The 21,890-nt window shown below is 41.3% G+C and overlaps 1 protein-coding gene across 3 annotated transcripts; it reads right to left on the reverse strand.

Annotated features, from left to right (window-relative positions):
- Window positions 1-3,923: 3,923 nt before the first annotated feature.
- On the reverse strand, window positions 3,924-18,953 carry BAG4 (BAG cochaperone 4). 3 transcript variants are annotated; one of them, XM_044437586.1, is made up of 5 exons: window positions 18,784-18,953; window positions 13,664-13,765; window positions 9,105-9,359; window positions 7,368-7,619; window positions 3,924-6,108 (listed from the first exon to the last, which is right to left on the reverse strand). In XM_044437586.1, the coding sequence occupies exons 1-5, from the start codon at window positions 18,934-18,936 to the stop codon at window positions 5,611-5,613; spliced, it is 1,260 nt and encodes a 419-aa protein (XP_044293521.1). In that variant the 5' UTR covers window positions 18,937-18,953; the 3' UTR covers window positions 3,924-5,610. The 3 variants fall into 3 exon arrangements, with proteins under 3 accessions (XP_044293521.1, XP_044293523.1, XP_044293522.1); XM_044437588.1 differs by lacking the exon at window positions 18,784-18,953 and adding an exon at window positions 18,308-18,749; XM_044437587.1 differs by lacking the exon at window positions 13,664-13,765.
- Between the last annotated feature and the right edge of the window lie 2,937 nt (window positions 18,954-21,890).

Genomic DNA, 21,890 nt, shown 5'->3' on the forward strand with positions numbered 1-21,890 from the left:
TTAGAAATTTATTTATTTATTTATTATTTGGAATTTAGATGCTTAGAAATAGATGCTTTCTGATGGTCCTAATCTTTTTCCCCCTGTAACCAGAGACAAAGAGCAACACTTCTAGAAACAGATCTTTCTCTCATCCTAAAGTGTTGCAAACAGCTGTGTTGAACTTTGTGCACACATGCACAAAAGAGTTAATACCGAACCCATATATTACATACTACCTAGAAAAATTCTTGTGAGTGATATCATATGGACAGAATATAGCTTTAAGTAATCTGTGTCTGAGGCACTCAAAACCAATGTTCTTCCAAAGTTCAAAGTTGCAGATGATACACAATGAAAGTAGTGAGATCACCTTAAAATATGTGCAGTTCTCAAGAAAGACACTATGGATGTAGGCTTTTAGAATGTGTGATACATTTAAAAAATGTTCCTCTGCCTGTGTATATATGACCAAAATATTTCATTGCATGCTTAATAGAGTGGAATTAAGCCCTGCAGTCATTTTCTATTCCATCCGGGCTATGGCAGCAGATTCCTCAGCCTGTATAAAGACTGAATCAAAGCTCTAGCGAGGGAGAATGTTATATTGACAAAGGGAAGCTCCTGCCATTCTCAGGATATAAAGGAACATTTGGTGGTATTTTTCAGCCTAAGCATTCTCCAAGATATTTGCAGCATTTATCCAGTTGCTCTGCTGATCTTCCACGTTGCCAGTAATTTCTTTGTCTGTGTCATACAGGATCAAGAGGCTAAGATCACCAGTGACTCTGACAGTGTTTCAGCAGCTTAATAGACTTAACTGTCATACTTTGGACTATCAGCAGTGCCATCTTTACAGGACCTAAGAAGTCCAAGGTCCTTACCAACAGAGCGAGTAGGAGGGCCTCCACACACAGCAGGACTAGCTTCCCACAATGAAGGAAGGCAAGTCCTACATATTTATTTGCACTTACTTGATCAATCTATACATAACTTGACTGTATTTAAAAGGACATCTTGAAGGGTTTGCAAACTAAAATTTTGAAATATGCAAAAATGACAGTTAAAACCCTTTAAAAAGAGAGCCAGTGTGGTGTAGTGGTTAAGAGCGTGGGACTGGAACTCAGGCGATCTGGGTTCTAGTCCCCGCTCAGCCATGGAGCCAACTGGGTGACCTTGGGCCAGTCACAGACTCTCAACCCAGCCTACCTCACAGGGTTGTTGTGGGGATTAGATGGAGGTGGAGAATGATGTAAGCTGCCTTGAGCCCTTTGTAGGAAAAAGGCAGGATATAAATCGAATAAATAAATAAATAAATAAATACAAAATGATCCCATTAATAACAATAAACATATTCAGTTGAAACTTTTAAATCAGAGAGCCAAAAATCAAAGTGGGCAGCTCAGTCAGGAAAGGCCTGGGTAGAAAGGTAAGTCTTTCCCTGGCATTTAAAATATAAGAGGAAAAGCATTCTACAAATTAGGTGCCGCGACAGCCCATATCTGCTTGGCTGCCAGTTGGCAGTGTGTTGGTTGCCATACAACCTGCAAGCCTTCACCCCAATGATACTTGGTGACTGAGTGGGTTTATATCAGGGAAAGCAAGCCCCCAGGTAGCTGGTACTAATTTGTTCAGAGCTTTATATGGCAGCCTTGAATTTGGTTTGATAGGCAGCTGGTGCAGTTGCTTTATCACCAGTGTAATGTGCCCAGCCAGACAGCCCACTTACTATTCTAGCAGCCGTATTCTGCAACAGCTGCAGCTTCCAGACAAAGCACAAGTGTAGCCCCAAATAAAGGACAGCATGGTACTCTTACTATGGGGTTGCTAATACATGGGCTATGGTGGCCAGAGATTCCCTGTCCAGGAAAGGCATAGGTGGTACACCAACTGAACTGCTATTCTTAACTCCAGGAGTCACTTGGCCTTCTAGTGACAACTCTCCAACCCACAAACCTGGAAACCACCCACCCATAGTCTCTCTGTCTTGCTGGGATTCAGTCCGTTTGTGATCACTGATTCAGAACATACGCGGCCTTTCCCAATTCAGCTTTCACAGAGAAATAGAATCATAGAATAGTAGAGTTGGAAGGGGCCAGAGGGTCATTGGTGCTCAGTGCAGAACTCCAAGTTGAACCATCACTCTCAGATTGCTGTCCAGTTGCATCTTGAACGCTTCTAGTGTGGGGGAACTCACAGCCTCCCTAGGTCATAATGCTCTCTCAGGAAGTTTTCCAGATATTTAGCTAGAACCTAGCTTTCTGTAACTTGAGCCTGTTAATCCATTTCCAGCACCCTGGGATGATCAAAAGGAGATCCTGTCCTTCCTCTTCATGACAGCCTTTCAAGTACTTGTAGAGTGCTATCATATTCCTCCCCTCAGTTTCTTAATGTTAAACATGCCCAGTTTTTTTAATCTTTCCTCATAGGGTTTTGTTTCCAGTCCCTCAATCAAATCCTTGACAGCTTGTCTGCATCTTTCTTAAATACTGGTGCTCAGAACTGGACACAGTACACCAGATGAGGCCTAACCAGTGCTGAGTAAATGGTAGTTAGTATACAGTCCCCCATGCCAAGTTTCATAGTGATAGGAGAAATTCTATCACTTTTACGAGTAATTTCATTTTAACACTTTATGATGAATGCCAAATTGTAATGCACCTTAACAAAATTGTTCCTGCTGTTCCTCTATCAGGCTGATGACTATATGATTGATTGCTGTTTAGGACTATGAGGAGGCTATAATGGGTACAGAAACAGTCATTTAATAGCTAAGGACCCAACATCTTAAAAAAAAAAAAAAAAACCGTACATGGCTAAGGCGGCTTTCTTCATAGTGTAGTTTCATTTCAGTTCTGGAGTCTTGCAAGGATGTAATGTAAATCAAAGTCATAATTATATTGTATTAGAGGGGATTATATATGTTGGAAGTATGCTTAACAGTGTCAGAGTTTCATCCAAATTCATTTGCACTCCATTGTTATGGTTGGCTGAGGTATTCTGTCTCTCAGAATAAACTTTCCTCATTTTTCCCTTATTTAAAAGAAATCAAAACCCTACTTTTGGTAGATGGGAATTCTAAGGATTTATAATCATGCTAAAACTGCTTAAAGCAACCCATTGCTTGAATACACAGAAAGCTATTTTTCCCTACTGTTACAAAACACAGCATTGTGAAAGAATCTTTGTACCCTAGGCTGAATGTCAGCGTGGGATGCTAGATTTCATAGAATCAGAATAGTAAAGTTGGAAAGGACCATGAAAGCCAACCCCTGCTGTTGCAGGACACCAATTTCCATCATCCCACTTAGATGGCTGTCCAGTTTCTTTCTCAATTTCACTACTGTGGGAGAGCCCACTACCTCTTGAGGCACTACCTCTGGTTCCACTGTTGTATCGCTCTGACAGTGAGAACACTTTTCCTGCTATCTAGCCTGAATCTGGGTTGTCGCAGCTTGATTTGAATTGATTTGTCCATTGCCACTTGATTTCTAGTGTTCATGAAGTAACTGGAAACTGTCTCTCTCTCATTCCAGTAAGTGAAGGGCAGGAGTGGTGGTTATATTGTGCACCTCACATTCCCATAAACAGCAAAATATACAAACAGTAGTTTCATTATTTGTACCAAGTCTGGGGATAAATAGCATCCCTTTTTCCCAGCATGCTTGCTGGAAGAGTAAGGCACTCTTGGGCTGTTGTAGGATTAGTGAAGGCTTTCTCCGCCCTCCAGCAAGACATGCTAACTCAGATTCAGACCTGCAGCTGGACAATGATTATGGAATTCACATGTAGCACCTTGCACACACTGCAGTTTCAATAAGCCATGATAGCTTATTTTTATAAGCAAACTGGGTCAGTATCCAGCCCTAAACCTGTCCTGGGATAAGACATCCTACTTGGAAGGGTTGTACTTAAATGAAAACTAATTTCACATACACAACACAAAGGTTTTAGCTGTTTGTTTTTAATGAAGGACAGCGTATACTTCCATATACCATACTGTTTCAGACGTGTCATTTAAAAATGGAGCAAGAATTGAAAATGTTAGTAAGACATTGTTTGGATTAAAACCTTTCTATGTAGATTCTAAAATGGTTTCCTTTGCTTTGAAGGGACTCCTTAAAACAGCAAAAGAAAAAAGAAGGCAACACATCTGAATGGGTACATTTACCTGTGTTACTAGCAGTAGACACAGGTTGTTTTGCTAAAGAACCTAGCTAGGTTTTATTTTTTAGAAGTTTAATTATGCTCATCAGCTTAGATTTGGTTTTCTGCTGCTCAAGTTTCATTAACTGCTACATTGTATTAATATTTTCATGCCTTTGTAATTTGTTTTGTTTTTGCTTTCACTGTTTTATGAATTGTTGACAAGCTAATATGCTTGCTATTTTAAAATATAAATTCTGCCATACAAATTTTTAAATATAGAATACCAACAAATCTAATGTTTTGTGAACTCGCTAGCGCATGATAAGGTGAGAATCAACAATATAAGTAGACTATAAAGAAAACTGTACAAATTCATGGATGATCAAAAAGATAATGGTTAAGAATTAAAGATATATCCTTCTGTCAAAGATAGTCCAAGCATCAGGCCACAGGAAAGTGGAAAGAACCACAGTATACCAGAGCTGCAATCCAGTGTCATTCATTATATACACATTTCCTATATCCTATGAAGTTTGCCACTTAACATAGTTGTAATACCCAATTTATCATTTTAAATTATCTGTGTACCAATATTGTTCTTAACTCTTGTCATAAGCACTATTTTTAAAACTCAAAACATTTATTACTTGCCTTTTGAAACAAGGACTACTTGAGATTTACAGTACTAGCCTTGCCTGCCCTCTAGAGACAGCAGAGCTGATGATACAGGATCAGCAGAAAATTGATTAAAGTGGAGTACAAGTAATTGCAACATAGGAAATGACATCACAGTTAAGTGCATCTGTCCCCAAACATCCTTAGCCCCAAAGTCTTACACTCAGTCTGTCACTTGCATGCAGCAGCAGTTAAAGCATCTTCTATTTACCTCAAAAATTGTGGACTATACCTGCATGATATGGAGTGGGGAAAGGGAATAGCATGAAGAATTTATTTACTCTGATTGACTGATCAGTGTAGTTGCATGTTATAGAATGTACCCAAAACACAATTTTTATGACAAGGAAGGAGGGATCTGTAAATAATACACGAAAAGAGCAGCTAATGAGACTGAATTCTTGACTTTACTGGCACAGCATTTCAACTGAATGCATTTGTACCTTAAAGAATTTAACATGTAGCTCAGCTGTTGAAGATGTTGGTGCTCCAAAAGATCTCTTTGGAGGCACAAATTTTGGTATTAAAAAGTCCCTTTAGTTAATTATTTTCCTCCATGAAAAAACATGCAGATATCCATGGAAGCTACTACAGCCAAAGCCTTCAAATAACCAAGAATCCACATTTCATCTTCCTCTATATTCACTGACAGAATGACCAGACTATGTCTTTGGGTCCAACTTCTTCATTAGTCTTACCACGTCTGTTCTTTCAAAATCAAAATGAAAGGAACCTTTTATTGTTTTGAATGGTCATGGAAATCCAGAGAACTTTGGGCATTCCAAGACTGGTTCTTAGGACTGTTACTTAAAGCCCCTTTCTTTCCAATTCTTCCAGTGTGGCCTGGATTCTGTGAACAGCCTCTTTTCTTACCTGGCGTACATTGTCCTGACCACCTGTCTCTATAGAGTCCAGCTCCAACAATTTCTTGGTCAGCATTTCCTCCAGCAAGCAGTAGTCTTTGTCTGTCTTTTTTCCTACAAATTCATCTACCTCTTCCTCCAATTGTTCAACCCCTTCCATGACTTTCATAACCTTTTGTATTCCTGGATGCACATCTGATGCCTCTGATGGAAGCTGCACACTACTTTTAGGACCTGGTCCATTGTCAGTCACAGACTGTTTTCTGAGTACATTATCATACAGCTGGGGCTGTGCACTATACTGCACTTTAGAGTTGGAAGCAGATGGCTTAGCATCAAGCTGTGTTGGCTTGTAGTCATTCATGGTCCCAGAAGGCAAGTGATTGGCTTCAGGATAGTAACTATGCTGGTTAGTTCCTTGTTCCAACTGGTTATAAGAATCCTAAGGCAGAAAAAGAGAGGTTTTAACACAGTGTTCAGCTCTGTTAATTCCATTGTTCCCCATCCTATGCTGAAGATGCTGTGCAAGCAGGACCCTAGGCAGCCAATACTGCCAGCCTCCCTCTCTGTTCATCAGCAAGGCCTGCATGCTCAAGATGTCAATGCATAAAGGTCCAACTATTGAAAGCCACTGGGGACAAGCCACTGCACTTTGACCTTGTCAAATGACATCATAATGTGCTTTGACCTAATAATTTGAATCCCTGGTGACTTCTGTTTGGGTTCTGCAACCCACAAGAGGTTCCGTTAAAGAATGCTAGAAGCTAGTCTTTCTCTCTCTCACACACACACACGCATCCAAAGAAGCACAGGGGTATCAGAACAGCAGACGCACAGGGGCAATTTAATATCTGATAAGGTTTCTCAGCTGGTAAAAAGAACTATACTACAAACTGGCCAGGGAATGATTATGCATGGAATGTACCTGTACACTCCACAATCTCAAAAATGGGAACTACAGTCCTACCTGGAAGGTACAGATTTTATACATTTCTTTCTATATCATTCAATAGCTGAAGCTCATCCCAAGGATTATAGTTGTAGGCATATGTGCCTGTACTCTCAGAGGCACGATTTAGAACAGAAAGCTTGTTTGGCACTCCCAAGTTTAGAAAGCACCTGCTATGATACTGCAATAGAATATTTTATAGCCACCACCACTTTTGTCTTCCTTATAGGATGATCTCACCTGAGAGACTTGATGAGAATAAGGGCACAATCTTATTCATGGTTAGACAGAAACCATGAAGCTTCCAGCCTGCCTCTGTTGTAGCACTTTCTGTCTAAACACGCATGAATTTTAGGATGCACTGCTGTGCGTCTTTTTAACCTACTTGATTCAGATATATAAAGTGTACAAGTAAAGAAACTTAAGATATATCTATACCTCTTCAATTTAAATTCTTTGCCAAGGGTAGTTAGACTCCACATTTTGAAATATGACATCCCATGCTGTTAAGTTCTTTGTTGTCAAGAGGGACCCATATACCTCAATAACCTTACTTGCAAATACTGAAACCTGGAAGTACTTCAGCCACCTGTTATCCTATTACTATCCCTTACAAAAACTACTTGATACAGAAGGTTTCTTAACAGTGAACATGGATAAGAGGTGGATTTTTCCGTGGATAAGATGGAAAAAGGAAAGGGGTTAAACAACTTGACCTCGTAGCACTGGGAAAAGACTCTCTCTCAAAATACCTTTGCGTTGTTACTTGAAGGTTGTGGAAGAGATGTCCCACTGGGAGACCATGGTGGGGAAGATTCTGCAACATATCTATCCCCATGCCCAGCTGCGGCAGGAGACCAGCCATAGGGAGGTTGCATTCCAAAAACCCCAGGTGATCGCCAAGTTGTATCCTGAAGTCTGGGCTGCGGTGGTGGGGGCCTCTCCTGTGGAATGCTGTGATTGCAGTCACCATATGGATACGGTGGGACTGGAAAACCTGAGGTCTGCAAAGAGAAGGAAAAGGGAGATACTGTTTCTTTCATTCACCAAATGAGAACGTATTAAAGTAGGGGTCCCAAACTCACGGCCCGCGGGCCAATTGCCGGGACGGGCGGGGCACGGGAGAGGGGCGCTGCGGCCTTCAAAGCGCCAGCGGTGCCCAGGCCGGCCTCCGGGAGCAACGCGGGATGAGCGGCCCACCACCACCACGGTGGTGGAATACTTGATGTGGCCCAGCCTCACCCAGACTGCCCCCAGGTAAGTTGCGTTTGAGACCCCTGTATTAAAGCATAGCGTAGTCCCAGGCAGAGGGCTCCTAACACTGCTAATCTTTGCTCTTCTGTCCTCATTTTGTTATGTCTAGAGCCTTTTGGTGGCTTGATCTCACCACATTCCATTCACAAAGTGGGTACAAAATTACTGGTGAACATTTCTAAAATCTTAATGCTTCGCTTTATAAATCCCTATAGGGTACCATTCCTTTATGAATACATTTGAAAAGGATGTAACCTCTGATTACAGAGGGTAGATCTGGCCTTCCTGATTTATATCATCCTGCCTATTTGTTGAATTGTACCAAATTTTGGTCTCCACTGAGCTTAGACTATTCCCCTGGTAGTTTTGGACTCTTAGTGCTTTGACCCCCTTCCCAGATGGGCTGCATTGGGGTTTTGGTATATTAATACAAACAGGATGTCTCCTATAGATATAGTTTGATTTATTTTCACATGCAAAATTAACCCTATGGGGAACTCTAGATTTAAAGACTACCAAGAAAACATTTGTTTGGTGACTTGAATGGACAGGCTATTTTTTTTACCTTGGGTAATACACCCCAATGATATTTTGCTGCTACTCCGCTTTGTATGCTAAACAGGATTTGCCAGGTGCAGCCAAATGGCAGTAAATGCAATTGAAAAAATATGGGAACTGCCAGTTTAAAAAGTAGATCTACCACAAACATAGATTAATTATTTTGAGTGCATCTTACCATGTCTGTAGAATAGTAGAGTTGGAAGGGGCCAGAAGGCCATCAGGTCCAACCCCCTGCTCAGTGCAGGACATGAAGTTAAACTATCCCTCTCAGATGGTTGTCCAGTTGTATCCTGAATGCCTCTAGTGAGGAGAGCAACAACCTCCCTTGGTAATATGTTCTATTATTGTACTGTTCTAGTATTATGAGAATATTATTTTAATTTACTAGTAAACAAGCCTCGTGATCTCCTGAAAACTCTTGGGTGAACATGAGTGGGATGGAAATGTAAAAAACACAATGTAAACATGGGTCACTGGAACAACAGTAAGTTCCAGTTCACTGAAGAATTAAAAAATAGTGGTCTGTCACAGAGGGTTAAAGTCAGGTAAACCCTGTCAGCAGAAGCTTTAAGCAAAATATCACTTAAACAACAACAGCATATTGATAGCAGAAGGATGTGGCCAATCAACTGAGATGCTAGAGATTATGTCATATTCCCATACTAGAAATTTACCTGTGGGGAAGGGTATCCTGGCATTTGCCTCCTCACCATGGAGCCTTCATCTGGGCAGTCTGATGGGGGGTAATTCCAGTTGGAAGTTGCTGATGGAAATCTATATACGCTAGGAGATTCCGTGGAATAAGGGGCATGCGGATGCCCTGAAGAATAGTAGGAGTTCGGTTGCGAGAGATTGGAATATGGTGGCCTAGTCGCAGAAGCCGAATATGGAGTGCCATAAGCACCATTTGTGTAGGAAGACTCAATTCCCTGGAAGACAAGAGGAAAGATTGTGAATGATCAGTTCGGCAAGAAGAGTACTGCATTTCAAGAAGAGCTAGTTAGCTTGGCAATGCCTTCAAAGATAGTTCCTGCATCTTTCTCAAGATGTATAGTTTCTGCAATGTTGGAGAGATCATATCCAGTCAGCTTGCTTCAAGGTAGAACAATTGCAGCTCTTAGCATAAAACAATTATCTTTCAAACCAGGCAAGGCGGCAATCCAATGCTAACAGTTGTTGACACACGTGCCTGCTTATCTAGGCAGATGAACCACTGTCCAATACATTTCTGCTGAATGCTAGAGACTGTGAAGTCTGGATTCCTGAATATTTGGGCTACATGATATAGCAGTTGTTTCTCACAGAGTCCATAGCTCCCTCTTATTCACAGTAAGGCTAGAAGGCTGGATGTTGCTTGGTACCACCTAGCACAGAGGTGCTACTCAGCAAGTGTGAAATGAATGGTCAATGTGCAGAAGAAAATATAAACTGGTCTGTGAGTGCCCCTAGTGGGGATACACAAGTATCAACCCCTTCTAAGACAGTGATTTGGTTCATACTTGGATGATCAGCCATGGTTGTGTAAAAACATGTGGAGGGTGGCTTATTTTTCATGAACAAGCCACTTGTGAGAGTCCATGGACTGTTGTAGTGCTATTCACACCCATCATGGCTTGGTATGTCATCTGGCCCCTGAAGACTCGGGCATAATCTTAGAGAGCTGCCCAACAAGAATGGCAAACACTAATGCCATACCATCCAATTTCTGCCTCTCTCACTGTCCTCAGTCCTGTGTTCCTAATAAGAGAAAAGAAAGAAAATAGGAGACTGCCCCAAATGCAACTGCAGGAGGAAATCTTAACTGCAAGGAAATCTGTGTGAATTTCCCCTTCACACTTTACTCCTTTGATCAGATAGGCACAATATTCCCCTTGAAATATGCACATCACCCACTTCTATTTTACTGATTTGTCATGATATGTGTGCATGTTGAGCTGCTGTAAACCACCCAGAGAGTTTCAGTTATTATTTATTTGTTAGATTTATATTGTGTTTTTTTCTTATATGGAACTCAAACTGGCTTACATCATTCTCCTCTTGCTCTCAATCTTATCCCCACAACAGCCCTGTGAGGTTGGCTGAGCTGAGTCTGTGACTGGCCCAAAGTCACCCAGTTTGCTCCATGGTTGAACAGGGACTAGAACCCAGATTGCCTGGGTTATTAGGTGGTCTAGAAATGAAAATAAATGCATGCGTATAACTATCCCATTCACTGCTCTGCAACCCATATGTAAATATGACAGCTAGCAGTGCAGTCCAGCAGAGGGAAGTGAGAAGCCAAGCAAAGGAAGCTGGTCCCTACAGAAAAGAAGCAGCTTTAGGGGTGAATGGTCTTACTTCAGAGTGATAATGAAGCAGTCTTTCAAATTTAAGGTGCCCACAAGCAACAGAATCACAGAATTGTCCAAGCACACAAAGGATTGTGTTTGGTTAAACATCTGACCCCAATAAAAATGTCAAAGCCTGTTTATAAGGGCTCCAGTAATTTATTGCATGCTAAACTAATACAGGGGACATGAGGGGGAGTTTCCCTTGGGAGCCAGCAACTCCAAGGCCCAACTGCAAAAAGGGGATTGATGGCAGACCCAAATGAATGAGTTCTGCCATAGAAAAAGCTGGGACACAGCAAAAGGACTGAGGAGGAAAAGCAAGTCATGGGAAGCCAGAGGCTGATCATCTGTTAGGCTGGCAAACCAAGAACCAAGACACAGAGGTTTATTCTCAGGGTGTTTTGCTTGATATGCAAAGTTACCCATAAACACTCTACTGTTGAATAGATACATGTAACAGTCACTCAAAAGTGTCAGTAATTGCTGGAAGGGTACCATTATTTTACTTGGAAAGTTAGCATTACTTTACAAGGGCTACACAAACAACATGCATTGTGCCGGTTACAAGTTTTCTCTGCAGCTACCCATGTCTTGCTCTCAGGTGTTTTTAAAGTGCATTCTTCTGGTGAGGTTTGTTTCAAAAGAAGGCAGGATTGAAATTTTAAAACAGAATTCCACCTATGCATATCTGTAGCCTTCAACTTATTTTTCTTTCTTAGCAGTGAAAAACATTCTTCTATTTTGATTTTCCGTATCTGTACCCTGCACTATGTCAGATATAGTGCAGGGTACGGATATATAAATGGTTATTCCATTTTATCCTTCTAACCACCCTGTATGCTACATTTGTAGCTTGTGCAAAAAAGTGGCTAAGAGTGAGCTAACAATACAGAAGATACTGGTTTCAAATTTTGTTCCTGCCACACACTTACTCAATGACCTTAAACAAACAAGTCTCAGTTCCTGAGATCAGATCACTGCATCTTATGTGGCAATGTTTGCCTACCTTAGAGACAGGTATGTTGAAAGATAATAAATACTAGATTTATATCCCACCTTTTTAAAAAGAACTCAGAGTGGCTTATATTATCCTCTTCCTGCTTCCAGTCTTATCCCCACAACAACAACAACAACAACCCTAAGAATCTGTGACTGACCCAAAGCCCCCCAGCTGGCTCTATTTAGAAGCTACCGTGTGCAAGCACTCTGAACATTTGAAAGTATTCCAGCAATATATTTATAAGCATTGTCCAAGTTCCCTATAATAATTCAGGGTCGAGCATGGTTTAAACTTGCATCTCTCAGATCAAAGCTCGGCATTCTAGACATCGAACAGTTCTGGCTTTATGTGCTATGTGGCTTTTACTATGTCTGCTAATACATTTTCAGTACTAAAGAGTTTGTCAGGTAGCCAAAAAGCAGCTGAACTCTGGCCATTCTTTTAATAGCCAAGAATTCTCATCCAGAAAAGGCAACAAGTGCAATATTTATACCCAAGGTTGTGGCTTTGTCAAAAAGGTAAAGTAACTAAGAAGCAAATAAAACGTGTTTACCGTTAGTAAGTTTATTCAGCCCTGGAGGATGTGTGGAAACAGTGGAGATAGGCAGAAAACTTAAATCTCAGAAACAAGACTGATTAATGTTAATAATTCCTATTAATAATCCTTTTTGACAATCTTTTTTTCCTTACAAGCCTTTGAGGGCTGTCATGGATACTCCTACTTAAAGAAGCGAAAATGAAGCCAAGATTTTAACTCTCCTAGGCTATCATAAGATTCCAACAAGAAAGATTCTAGTAACAAATGAAAGAAAGCAGATGAAATAATAGGCAGCAATATCAGAATCACATAGGTATTTGGAATAAGGAACAGCTTGTGCTGCACAGCCCAGGAAGCTTTGTGTCACTCTGCCACAACTACATTGTATGATTAATCTTTTTATAAAAATTCTGAGGCTGATAATTAATACAAACTCAACAGTCTGCTAATTAAGGCTGGAGATCAAGTGAAGAGGTCTCTGCATCACTACAAAACCTAAATGACTCATAGCATTTCACATCAAGAATGATATAGCACCAACACAAAATGGTAAAAGTGCAGTGTGCAAGTATATTGAGTCTTGTGTATATAAAAGCTTGCCTGCATTACAGAACTTTTAAATTTTGCAAATACGATGCCATTTGAAGGTCCTAACTGAAAAATCACCATACCATGGGCATTTTTCTTCGTTTTGGCAATAGCCGGTTTGTTCTATTGGTCATACAGACTCTATTTGATAAGGGCTTGGCTTTGCTAAGTCCTAACTTCAATAAATGCTGTGGTGATAGATCCAACAAGTGAAGTTTCGTGATGACACACTTCACCCAAGCACTCTCATGGGAATCTTGCAGGATCAAAGAGAGTAAACCAGTAGGGGTTAAGTACAACTGAAGCCAAAAATCAAGTGTTCTATACCAGATCTATAAACTGATGGAAGGGAGGTTAGCTTCCAGATGCAGCAAGGCATTTGGAACACAAGAAGGAACCAAAAAGCTTTGTCTCTGGAACACAGATTGAACTACTTCCACATCTCTAATATATGCATCCACAAATCTGGGCCCCATAAAGTAGCTATGCTAGAAATTTAGCTCTAAATACTTCAAGTGCTAATGGTACATAGTTGCTTCCTTTTGTGCAGAAAAAGCATGTCAGAATTTTAGAACTCTGAGATGCCTTTTCTACCATGTATTTCTGATGGGCTGACGAAAACCCTGTTGATTCCAGTGTGCAAGACCTTTGAAGAAATCCTTATTCCTGTTATGACTAAAATTTACTTTCGACTTTGGATCATCATCACTCATCAGAACCAAATCATTCCATGAATGGCCATTCCCCTGACCAAATACTATCATACTAATATTTTACCTGGCTTTGGACATCTGGTCCAACAGGAAATGGACTTGGATAATCAGGTCTAGGAGATGAATTCCAGTAGTGAGAGCCATATTCAAGATAAGAGGGCTGCCCCTAGGGAAAGTAATGAGCCATTTATTACCTGGAAATTATTAAGAATAGCCTTGAACATTTGGAGAAAAGCTTCTACAATAGTTTGTTTCTACCTGGAGCTCAAAAAAGAGAGCACTGAATATCAAATGGCTAACCAGCTAGTGCTGACTCAGAGACTATTTTTCTGCCTATGCATGGCAACAGAGCTATATTCAGCAGAGTGATAGCAGGAAGCTTTTCCGTCTCCTTCCTCTTGTAGAAAATACAGCTTGCACTTCCCATAAGCACTTGGGCAAGCCTCTTAAGTGGAATGAAAAGCCTAATCAGCAAAGCTCCGCAGAGAGGCCTAACAATATTTCTAAAGGTGTGGGGCATTTTAAACTCTTTCGGGTACTGACTGGCAGACAGAGGAGGAAGACTTGTTTGATTGTATGTAAGCAGTTCTGGGAATTTTCTTTCACTGAAGAACGGAACAAAATGCTAACAATGATCACCCCTGCATCACTCTCTGTGCCAAGTACAGTATGATATTAAATGCACATAACAGGCGCTTGGAGAGGTGATCATTAAAGGGTTTTGAAAAACTTTCTTGTTCTGTTTCTGATTAACAAAACAAAGCCATTCCTCTGAATTTGCTGTTTACATGCCTTTGAATATAAAATGACTGAAAAGAAGCATCTCCTTGTCTAAATAGGGCCATATCCTGATTCTCAGAAACTAGTTTAAATGTCTCCTAGAAGACAAGGGAGAGGTGCCCATTGAAATCAAATGGAGAAGATTTTAATGGAGCTAGGATTGGACAGGAGTTTGTCCATCACACTCTGCAAAAAACCTAAAAAGTTCAGTGAAGACCAAGCATGTTCACAGTGTGTATAGAATGCTGACTAATTGTTGGGTGAGGTGAGGGGAAGAATCAGAAAAACAGATGCAAAGAGAGGGAATGGGATTCCTAGAATTCTGAGAAGCAGCATTCCAGACTGCAAGAAGCTGCTGCAGAACCCCATTTCTTTTGTAAACATGTAGTAAATTATTAAATCAAGGTTACTTCTACTTAAAGATAAACTATATGGCATTGTTAGAGTGTTGGACTCCTCTAAGTATGTCACTAAAAATAATACCTATATAAATCGAGGGTGAACAACACAAGGTACATGTGATGCCCTCATTTTTTTTTTTTTTTTGTTTCTCCAGAGAAGGAAGATACCCAAGCCATAAAGGCAGACACACATTTTTCCAGTAAATGTATTTCCAGTCATTGTCGAAAATAAAGCAGCTGTGGACGTCATATGTGTAGCAAATGTTAATGTGGCAAAGCAACTTTAAGTACCACCTGATGCAAAACAACTTTCCTAGTACAGCAAAGCAGCCTACCTAATATAGAAACAGTAGAAGAATCACACCGTAGCAGAAACAGTAAATATCAGAGGCGTGAACTAGAAGATGTTCACAACTATACACCTTGCCAGGCAGCTTTGCAACAATTGCTTCCTCGGGCAATAGTTTCTCCACCTACAAATGTGTATCACACAGCATAATTAGGTGCATATGCTACTATCAGAATACCAGCAATTTATGCCAGCCTTTCAAATTCAATTTTTAATAAGAGCAAAGTACTGTTTTCTAACACACTGGGCCACTCTAAACAGAATACTAAATGATAGTTTATTATGTGAATGAGACACAGCAAGCCTCAGACTTATGTACTCTCCCCACTGCCTGCAGGAAAAAGAACCTGGAACTGTTTGCTTCTGTTTTATTGTAACCACAGCCTGCCATGACATCCAAACCTGGGTCAGTTGTACTTAATCTTAGCTATGGTTGATTGAAACAAGCTAGGTTCAGAAACTATAGCTTCAGTTTAGATTGTTTCAAGTAACCATAGTTGTTATTAACTGTGATATGGGGAGTATCCAATGTTGCATTTTTCTATAGAAAATATTATATATCTTGTATGTTTGCATAATCCATAACTGTCTGGGCTGCTGTGCTTCAATCAATCATGTTAGATGGACCAAATATAAAACATTAGTTTTATAAGTTACTCTTCTCAGGCGAGCACTGACCGACCCTTGCTTTCAGTTCCCAAGCACAATGCAGTTGGCTCCTGGCTGGGTCTGGACCATACTTGTACGAAGTAGATTAGCCTTCTATCACTAACAGGCTTCATTTACAAACTGACAGAAAACTGAAACTAATACCGTGATTACTGTTTGTTTCACTCCATGCTGGACAAGACCAAGGGCTCTCTAGTCCACTGACCAAACAGTTGCCTCTGGGATCCTCCATGACCTCCTACCTCAGTGTGACAACACCCTCCAGCCTAAGTTCTGCAACCTGTGCCCAGGGACCCGCATCCCTCCTGACCCACATCCCTCCATTCTGTGCCCAGAGATGCACATCCACAGTATGTTCTTTCAGGTGTAGACATTTTTGTTAATTCTAAACAAACCTTAAGTCAATGTATGTTATTGCCTTTACACATATATCTCAATAAAATAATTTCCACATAAAGCTTTGAATGTGTTTGCACATTTAAACTATATTGTGTGTTAAATTTAATTTTCCCAAAGCAAATATTTCAGTTCAACTCTTTTGAGGATATTGGGAACACTTTTGATATATTTATATCGCACATAAATTGCCAAGAATTACATTCTTAGTTCTGTTTACTAAACATGAGATATTTAGTGTGCTTACTCAGAGACAATGTGTGATGGGGAATAAAATTGACTGAAACAAAAATTTTATATCAAGTAAATTTATTTAGAGCATTAGATCGTTTTCCAGAAAACTGTTCCTGTTCTACTTTTTGCAGAAATCCCACATCACTGAGATTAAGCACAGTTTGTCCAGGTTTGGCCAACAATGGCACAATCTAGTTAAGTGAAAGTTTCCAGTCTCCTTGCAGAAAGGCCAGAAAAGAAACGGGGAAGTGTAGAATTTCAGTTGTTGTTTTTTGTGTCTCATTATGGTTTTGCACAATCTTACTGTTTGTTGGATAGATTTCTCAAACTGATTATATATATTTATTTGTGGATGTTTATAGTTCTCCTAAGATACTACTGACAAACCTGTTTGGGATATGTATTATGTTTAAACTACTTTCTGCTTGCACGTATTTTTCAGCTTGGATTCATGGTGCCACCTTTTTCTTATTATGCTGCTGTCAAAAAGAACAAGTCAGGGCAGGCCAGAAGTGCATAACTTATATTAGAACCCATCTCCTTAAGGAATAAAAGAATGCCAGCACTGATAGAAGCTCTCATTTTTAATATATCACACCATATCTCTAGCATCTTGGTAAGTGCAGCAGCTGCAGGCTGACTGCCTAAATTCCAGTGTGCAGGGCACAGCCTTCCTCCAGCACTCTGTGCAAACTCAGATTTGCAAGGCTATTTAGTTGGCTAATTCAAAATACAATTTCGTAAAGGTACACAAATTTGAAAGATGTATTCACCGAATAAAGTCAACAAATGAATAAAATGAAAGTATTGACTACTAAAACAAAAAAAAAAGTTGTGCTTAAGGTTTCCAATTAGTACAGTTTTAATAAATCAGTTATTTTTCCCTTACCAATAATACAGTTGGGACCTCAAGAAAGACAACAAATGAATAATAGGCTCATATCAGCCTTAACTAAAATCAAACAGATTTGGTGCCTAAAGGAGTGACCTCATGGTTGGCCACATTCTGAACAAACTCATTTTAATATACACATGTGACACCTCACTCAATATGAAGGTGAAATCTAAAGTTCCATAAGCACATTTTGTTCCTAACAGAGTTCAGTAGGAGGTTCAATTTTAGCACACATGTTTAAACTGTTCTACCTACAAATACAACTGGGACTAAAGTAGCACTGTGTTAAAATCTGCCTGTATGCAGACAGAACATAAGACAAGGCTAAACACTTCTCTCCTAAAGTGCATCTTACCATCATTCCAGGAGATTTTGCTGTAAGAGCGCTTTCAGATAATTTCCTCTACATGCACTGAGGTGCTACATTTGTGCTGAGAGTCACAACACAATACAGATAATTGGCTCTTAGAATTGCACTAACCACTTACTGAGCGCAAGTATCATATCATTCTTTAACAGCTTAGACAAATTTCTACAAATATAGTTCAGACCTGCTATTTGCACTTAAGCAGGATGAATACATTATAAATACAAAACCACCTTGAGTAAAACCATAACACTTAAGACACAAAATGTAAAGCTCCCCCTCAAAAACCTTCTAGAAATGCAATTTTTGACTATAGAAGTAATAGGGAAAGCAACCTGTGTAGGTGTACATACCTTACTGTGCCTGCAGAAAAACAAAACTGAAAGACATCTGACTTAATTGCACAACACTTGCTGTTGTGAATCGCCCTGAGAGCTTCAGCTGTTGAGCAATATATAAAATAAATAAATGAATACTGTGTGCACCTAACAGCTAGCTCCCTCTTCTCATCACTGCATTGCTATCTTCCTACTTTTCTTCCATACTGGAAAGGAATCAACAACTACTTCCTGTTGAACGTCTCAGACCCGGGGAAGCCACCAATCCGAATCACTGACCAGCATTTGCTGACGATCTTAGTTGTGCGGTTTTCTGGACCGGCCCGGGGAAGGGGAAGTGGCGCAGCAAAAGAACTTCGACTGAGACACCGGCCAGGCATATTGCAGATGCGACGACTTACCATTCGCTCATTTCAACCCAATTCCTCTTTACTTTAGGTGAACCTAGCCAAGGCTCCTGTCCTAGCGTGCTTTAAGCAGAAACGGGGAGGCAAATGCATGTGCTCTGAACTACGTGGCATTCATTCTCACCCTGTTTTTAAAATGGAGCTAGAGCTGGCGGCCGGGACGCTGCCGCTGGTGCTGCAGCAGCAGCAGCAGCAGCCCGCAGCTCGCGCCGTAACAGACCTGGCGCTTACCTACGTGGCAGCCCTTCAGCCCCGCAGGCGGAGAGGGGAGCGGCCCGGAGCGCCCTCTCAGGGCACAGGCCGCTGCCCAGGGGGTGGGGAAGGCGGGCGGGAGGGCTTGGCCGTTACCTGGGGATCGCCCCGAGCAGTCCTCTCCCCGCCGGCGCGACGCTGCGGGCACCTGTGGCCCTCAATGCCCCACGGCTGCGGCGGAGGCTCGGGCTCAGGGCTAGACCGCTCTACGTCCGGCCCGTATAAAAACCACCTCATCGCCGCCGCCATTAGTGGTTGTCACTTTTCGCACCGTTTCCCCCCCGCCCTTCCCTTAGTGGAAGCACTGCGCCTGCGCGACCGCCCCTAGCCAATCCCCGTCGTGAACGTGCCCCCACCGCCCCTTTCTCCCCCTCCTTTAGATGTCTTGGGGACTTCATAAAGTCGCGGCATTCCCGGATGTAGGGAGATCTAGGGTAAGTTGCTCAACGACGTCACCGGTCGACGCTGACGTTGATGAACGAGTCGCCCCCTCCAAGAAACGTCAACACCAAAGTGTCCAATCAGGGGGACGTAACCTCTGTTGACCTCGGGTACAGTAACCCTTGAAGCGCTGGAGAGAAACTTGAATATGTATTTATAAATCAAATGTGTGGGTAACATGCCTACAATTAAGTGGACGCTCTGAAAGGAAATGGAAGGGAAGATTTCCCTGAGCATATTAAAAAAACACCTGCAGATGACCACAAAAATTGCAAATAAAAACCAAAACTGGCTGTGCTGTTTCATGATTTTTTTTAAAAAAATCCAAAATTCAGGGTATGAAATTGGGGATTCCAAAGATAAGCAACTATTATAAAAGTAAATTTAAGTAAATAGTGGTGCTGCTTCCAGGCAATGCAAACATCACAGTGGCATGAGCAAGCTTTTCAGTGCTCCAGAATTCTCCTTTGAACTGGATACTAAGCATTTGCTGCAATACTGATGTCTACAAATCTGTACATTCACTCCAAAATGTACATTCACTCCAACTGAAGCCTTTTGTCAAGGCTCCTTTATTTAACACGCACCCTGATGAAGAACTCTGGAGTACTTTGTCACAAGGAAGGAATGGAACAATTCCCACCCCCAGTAAAATTCAGAATAACTCCTTTCCACTGCTTTGATTTTTAAATATATCCTTTAGAAGAAAAAAACTTTTTTATTAGCAGAGATATGGCACAACAGTATTCTTCCATTTATTTCCCAGCCTTTGGCATTTCTAGCTGGTCCTGTGGTTTTTAGGTTAACTGACTCACATCTATTTAATATCTTCTCAGCTGGGCATGTGTAATGCTAGTACTCTTGGTTGGGTGTGAGTCTCCTTGTGGAACTAAATGGAATTTTCCCAGTAAATATGCATAGGAAGAGACTAGGAGAGAAACCACATGCAAATTTACATCCTCAGAAAGCATTCGCTTAACATGAAGGGAGGCATATTGGACCTTTCCACCTTGGCAAAGCCACTTTTTATAACAGTCAGCGCTGTTGGTAACTACAGTGTCGAGCAGCTATCAGCCACAGGCGAGCCACTGCTGGGTGACCCCCAAGAGGTCACAAACCTAGAGCCTGGCCTGGGAATAGACTTGTGCCTGTCTGCTCTCATCCTGTGCTACAGTGGAAGGGAAACAGTAAGGCACAGAGCTCCTGGACTTTTTTTTAGAACAGGTGGCATCATCTACAGTGCTGGCTCCAGGTGTCCGAGGACTCCATTGCAGCAGGAGAAATATCCCCAGTGTGTAACCAGCCATGCCACCCCTTAACACCAGCCCAGATCATCTCCACAGTGGATGGTTAACTGATGGATCCTCCTTGCTTTTGCAAGTGAATAAGGCTATATCATGTCTTTCAAGTTATACTGTTGTGACAGATTAGCATTTACCATATAGGAAATCAGAGAATCAGGCTGAATGTATCTTTCCTTTAATGGCGTTTCTATTTCATGCTACTTTATTGTATTTTTAATAAGCATTGTTTTTTAAAAATAAAAGGAAGAGTATGTAGAGGGGGTCTGACTGCATGGGATTATTTTTAGTTTTAGCTTGTGTAATTTTTATTTTATTTTGTAAAGCCAGTTACAGTAATAGCATATTACTATATTAATATGCAACATAATTATATGCCTATCAATATATATTACATACAAATATTACATATATTTATTATTATTTATAGGAGTGGCTGTTACTGTCAGCCTGCAGCAGCCCATTCAACCAGACCATGCTGATTCCATCTTATCCAAGACCAAGAGACAGAATCCTTTTTCCAGTGCAGTTGACCTAGCTGAAATCATTTGTAGGGAAAGCAACACCATGTCACCAATCTATTGTATAGTCAACTTTCTCGGTGTCTGAACAGTACAACTCTTCTAGCATCCATCTCAAAGCTAGGATTGAGCCATTACTACCCAGCCAGCAGACAAAAGACAAGAGATGCCTCTGAAATCTCCTCCAAACCAAGTAGAAAGAGACCAGAAAAGATATCTTTCATTGAGAAAGTTAGAGGTCTTTCTCTTTTAAGGTTTCCTAAAAGAGAGCTTGAGGCAGACCCATGACTTCTTTGGTACAGGTGCCCAGGTGTGGTCTTCCCCAAATAAAAGGGCAAGACCAGAACCTCACCAGTGACAACTGCTGGTCTTGCGACTGCCCAACCAGTACGCATGGCCCCACTGCTAGCAGAGAGGTTCTCAGAGCCCATCCTAATCCCCATGTCCTCAAAATCCCAATTACTTACATCTTAACAGTTTCATGGATTAGCAGAATCTAGTCTATGAAAGCTTGTCATAAAGGGTTTAAGGCTTGAAGGTGTAGCAAGACTCTTGTGTTGTTTCTCTTTCGCAAACGATGAACATACCAAATTAAAACACAAGATTGCTGCAAACTTGTGCACATTGAGTCAGGCATCCTGTCGGACTTTCTTGCGAGGAGACACGCCCAATCTCGACTTAACAGGGCCTATTTCCGAGTAAAGATGCTTTCAAAACCAGGATGCAGACAAGCCCAGCCCCACTGGTTTGGTTTGGTTTGTTTTGTTTTTTAATTCGGTCCGCGTCCAAGTGCCAAACCAGGCACCGCTTCGAAACTTGGGCCTAGCGACTCCGCCTTCGGCACGTCTTTACTCCACCGTAGGCGCAGGAGCCCGGGCCAAAAAAGAGCCGCGCCAGGGCTCCGGCTCGGAACGACGGGACAGCGGCTGGGTCACCGCCG

The sequence above is a fragment of the Varanus komodoensis genome, unplaced genomic scaffold, assembly GCF_004798865.1.
Source record: "Varanus komodoensis strain SLA01 unplaced genomic scaffold, ASM479886v1 scaffold30, whole genome shotgun sequence".
Lineage (NCBI taxonomy): Eukaryota > Metazoa > Chordata > Lepidosauria > Squamata > Varanidae > Varanus > Varanus komodoensis.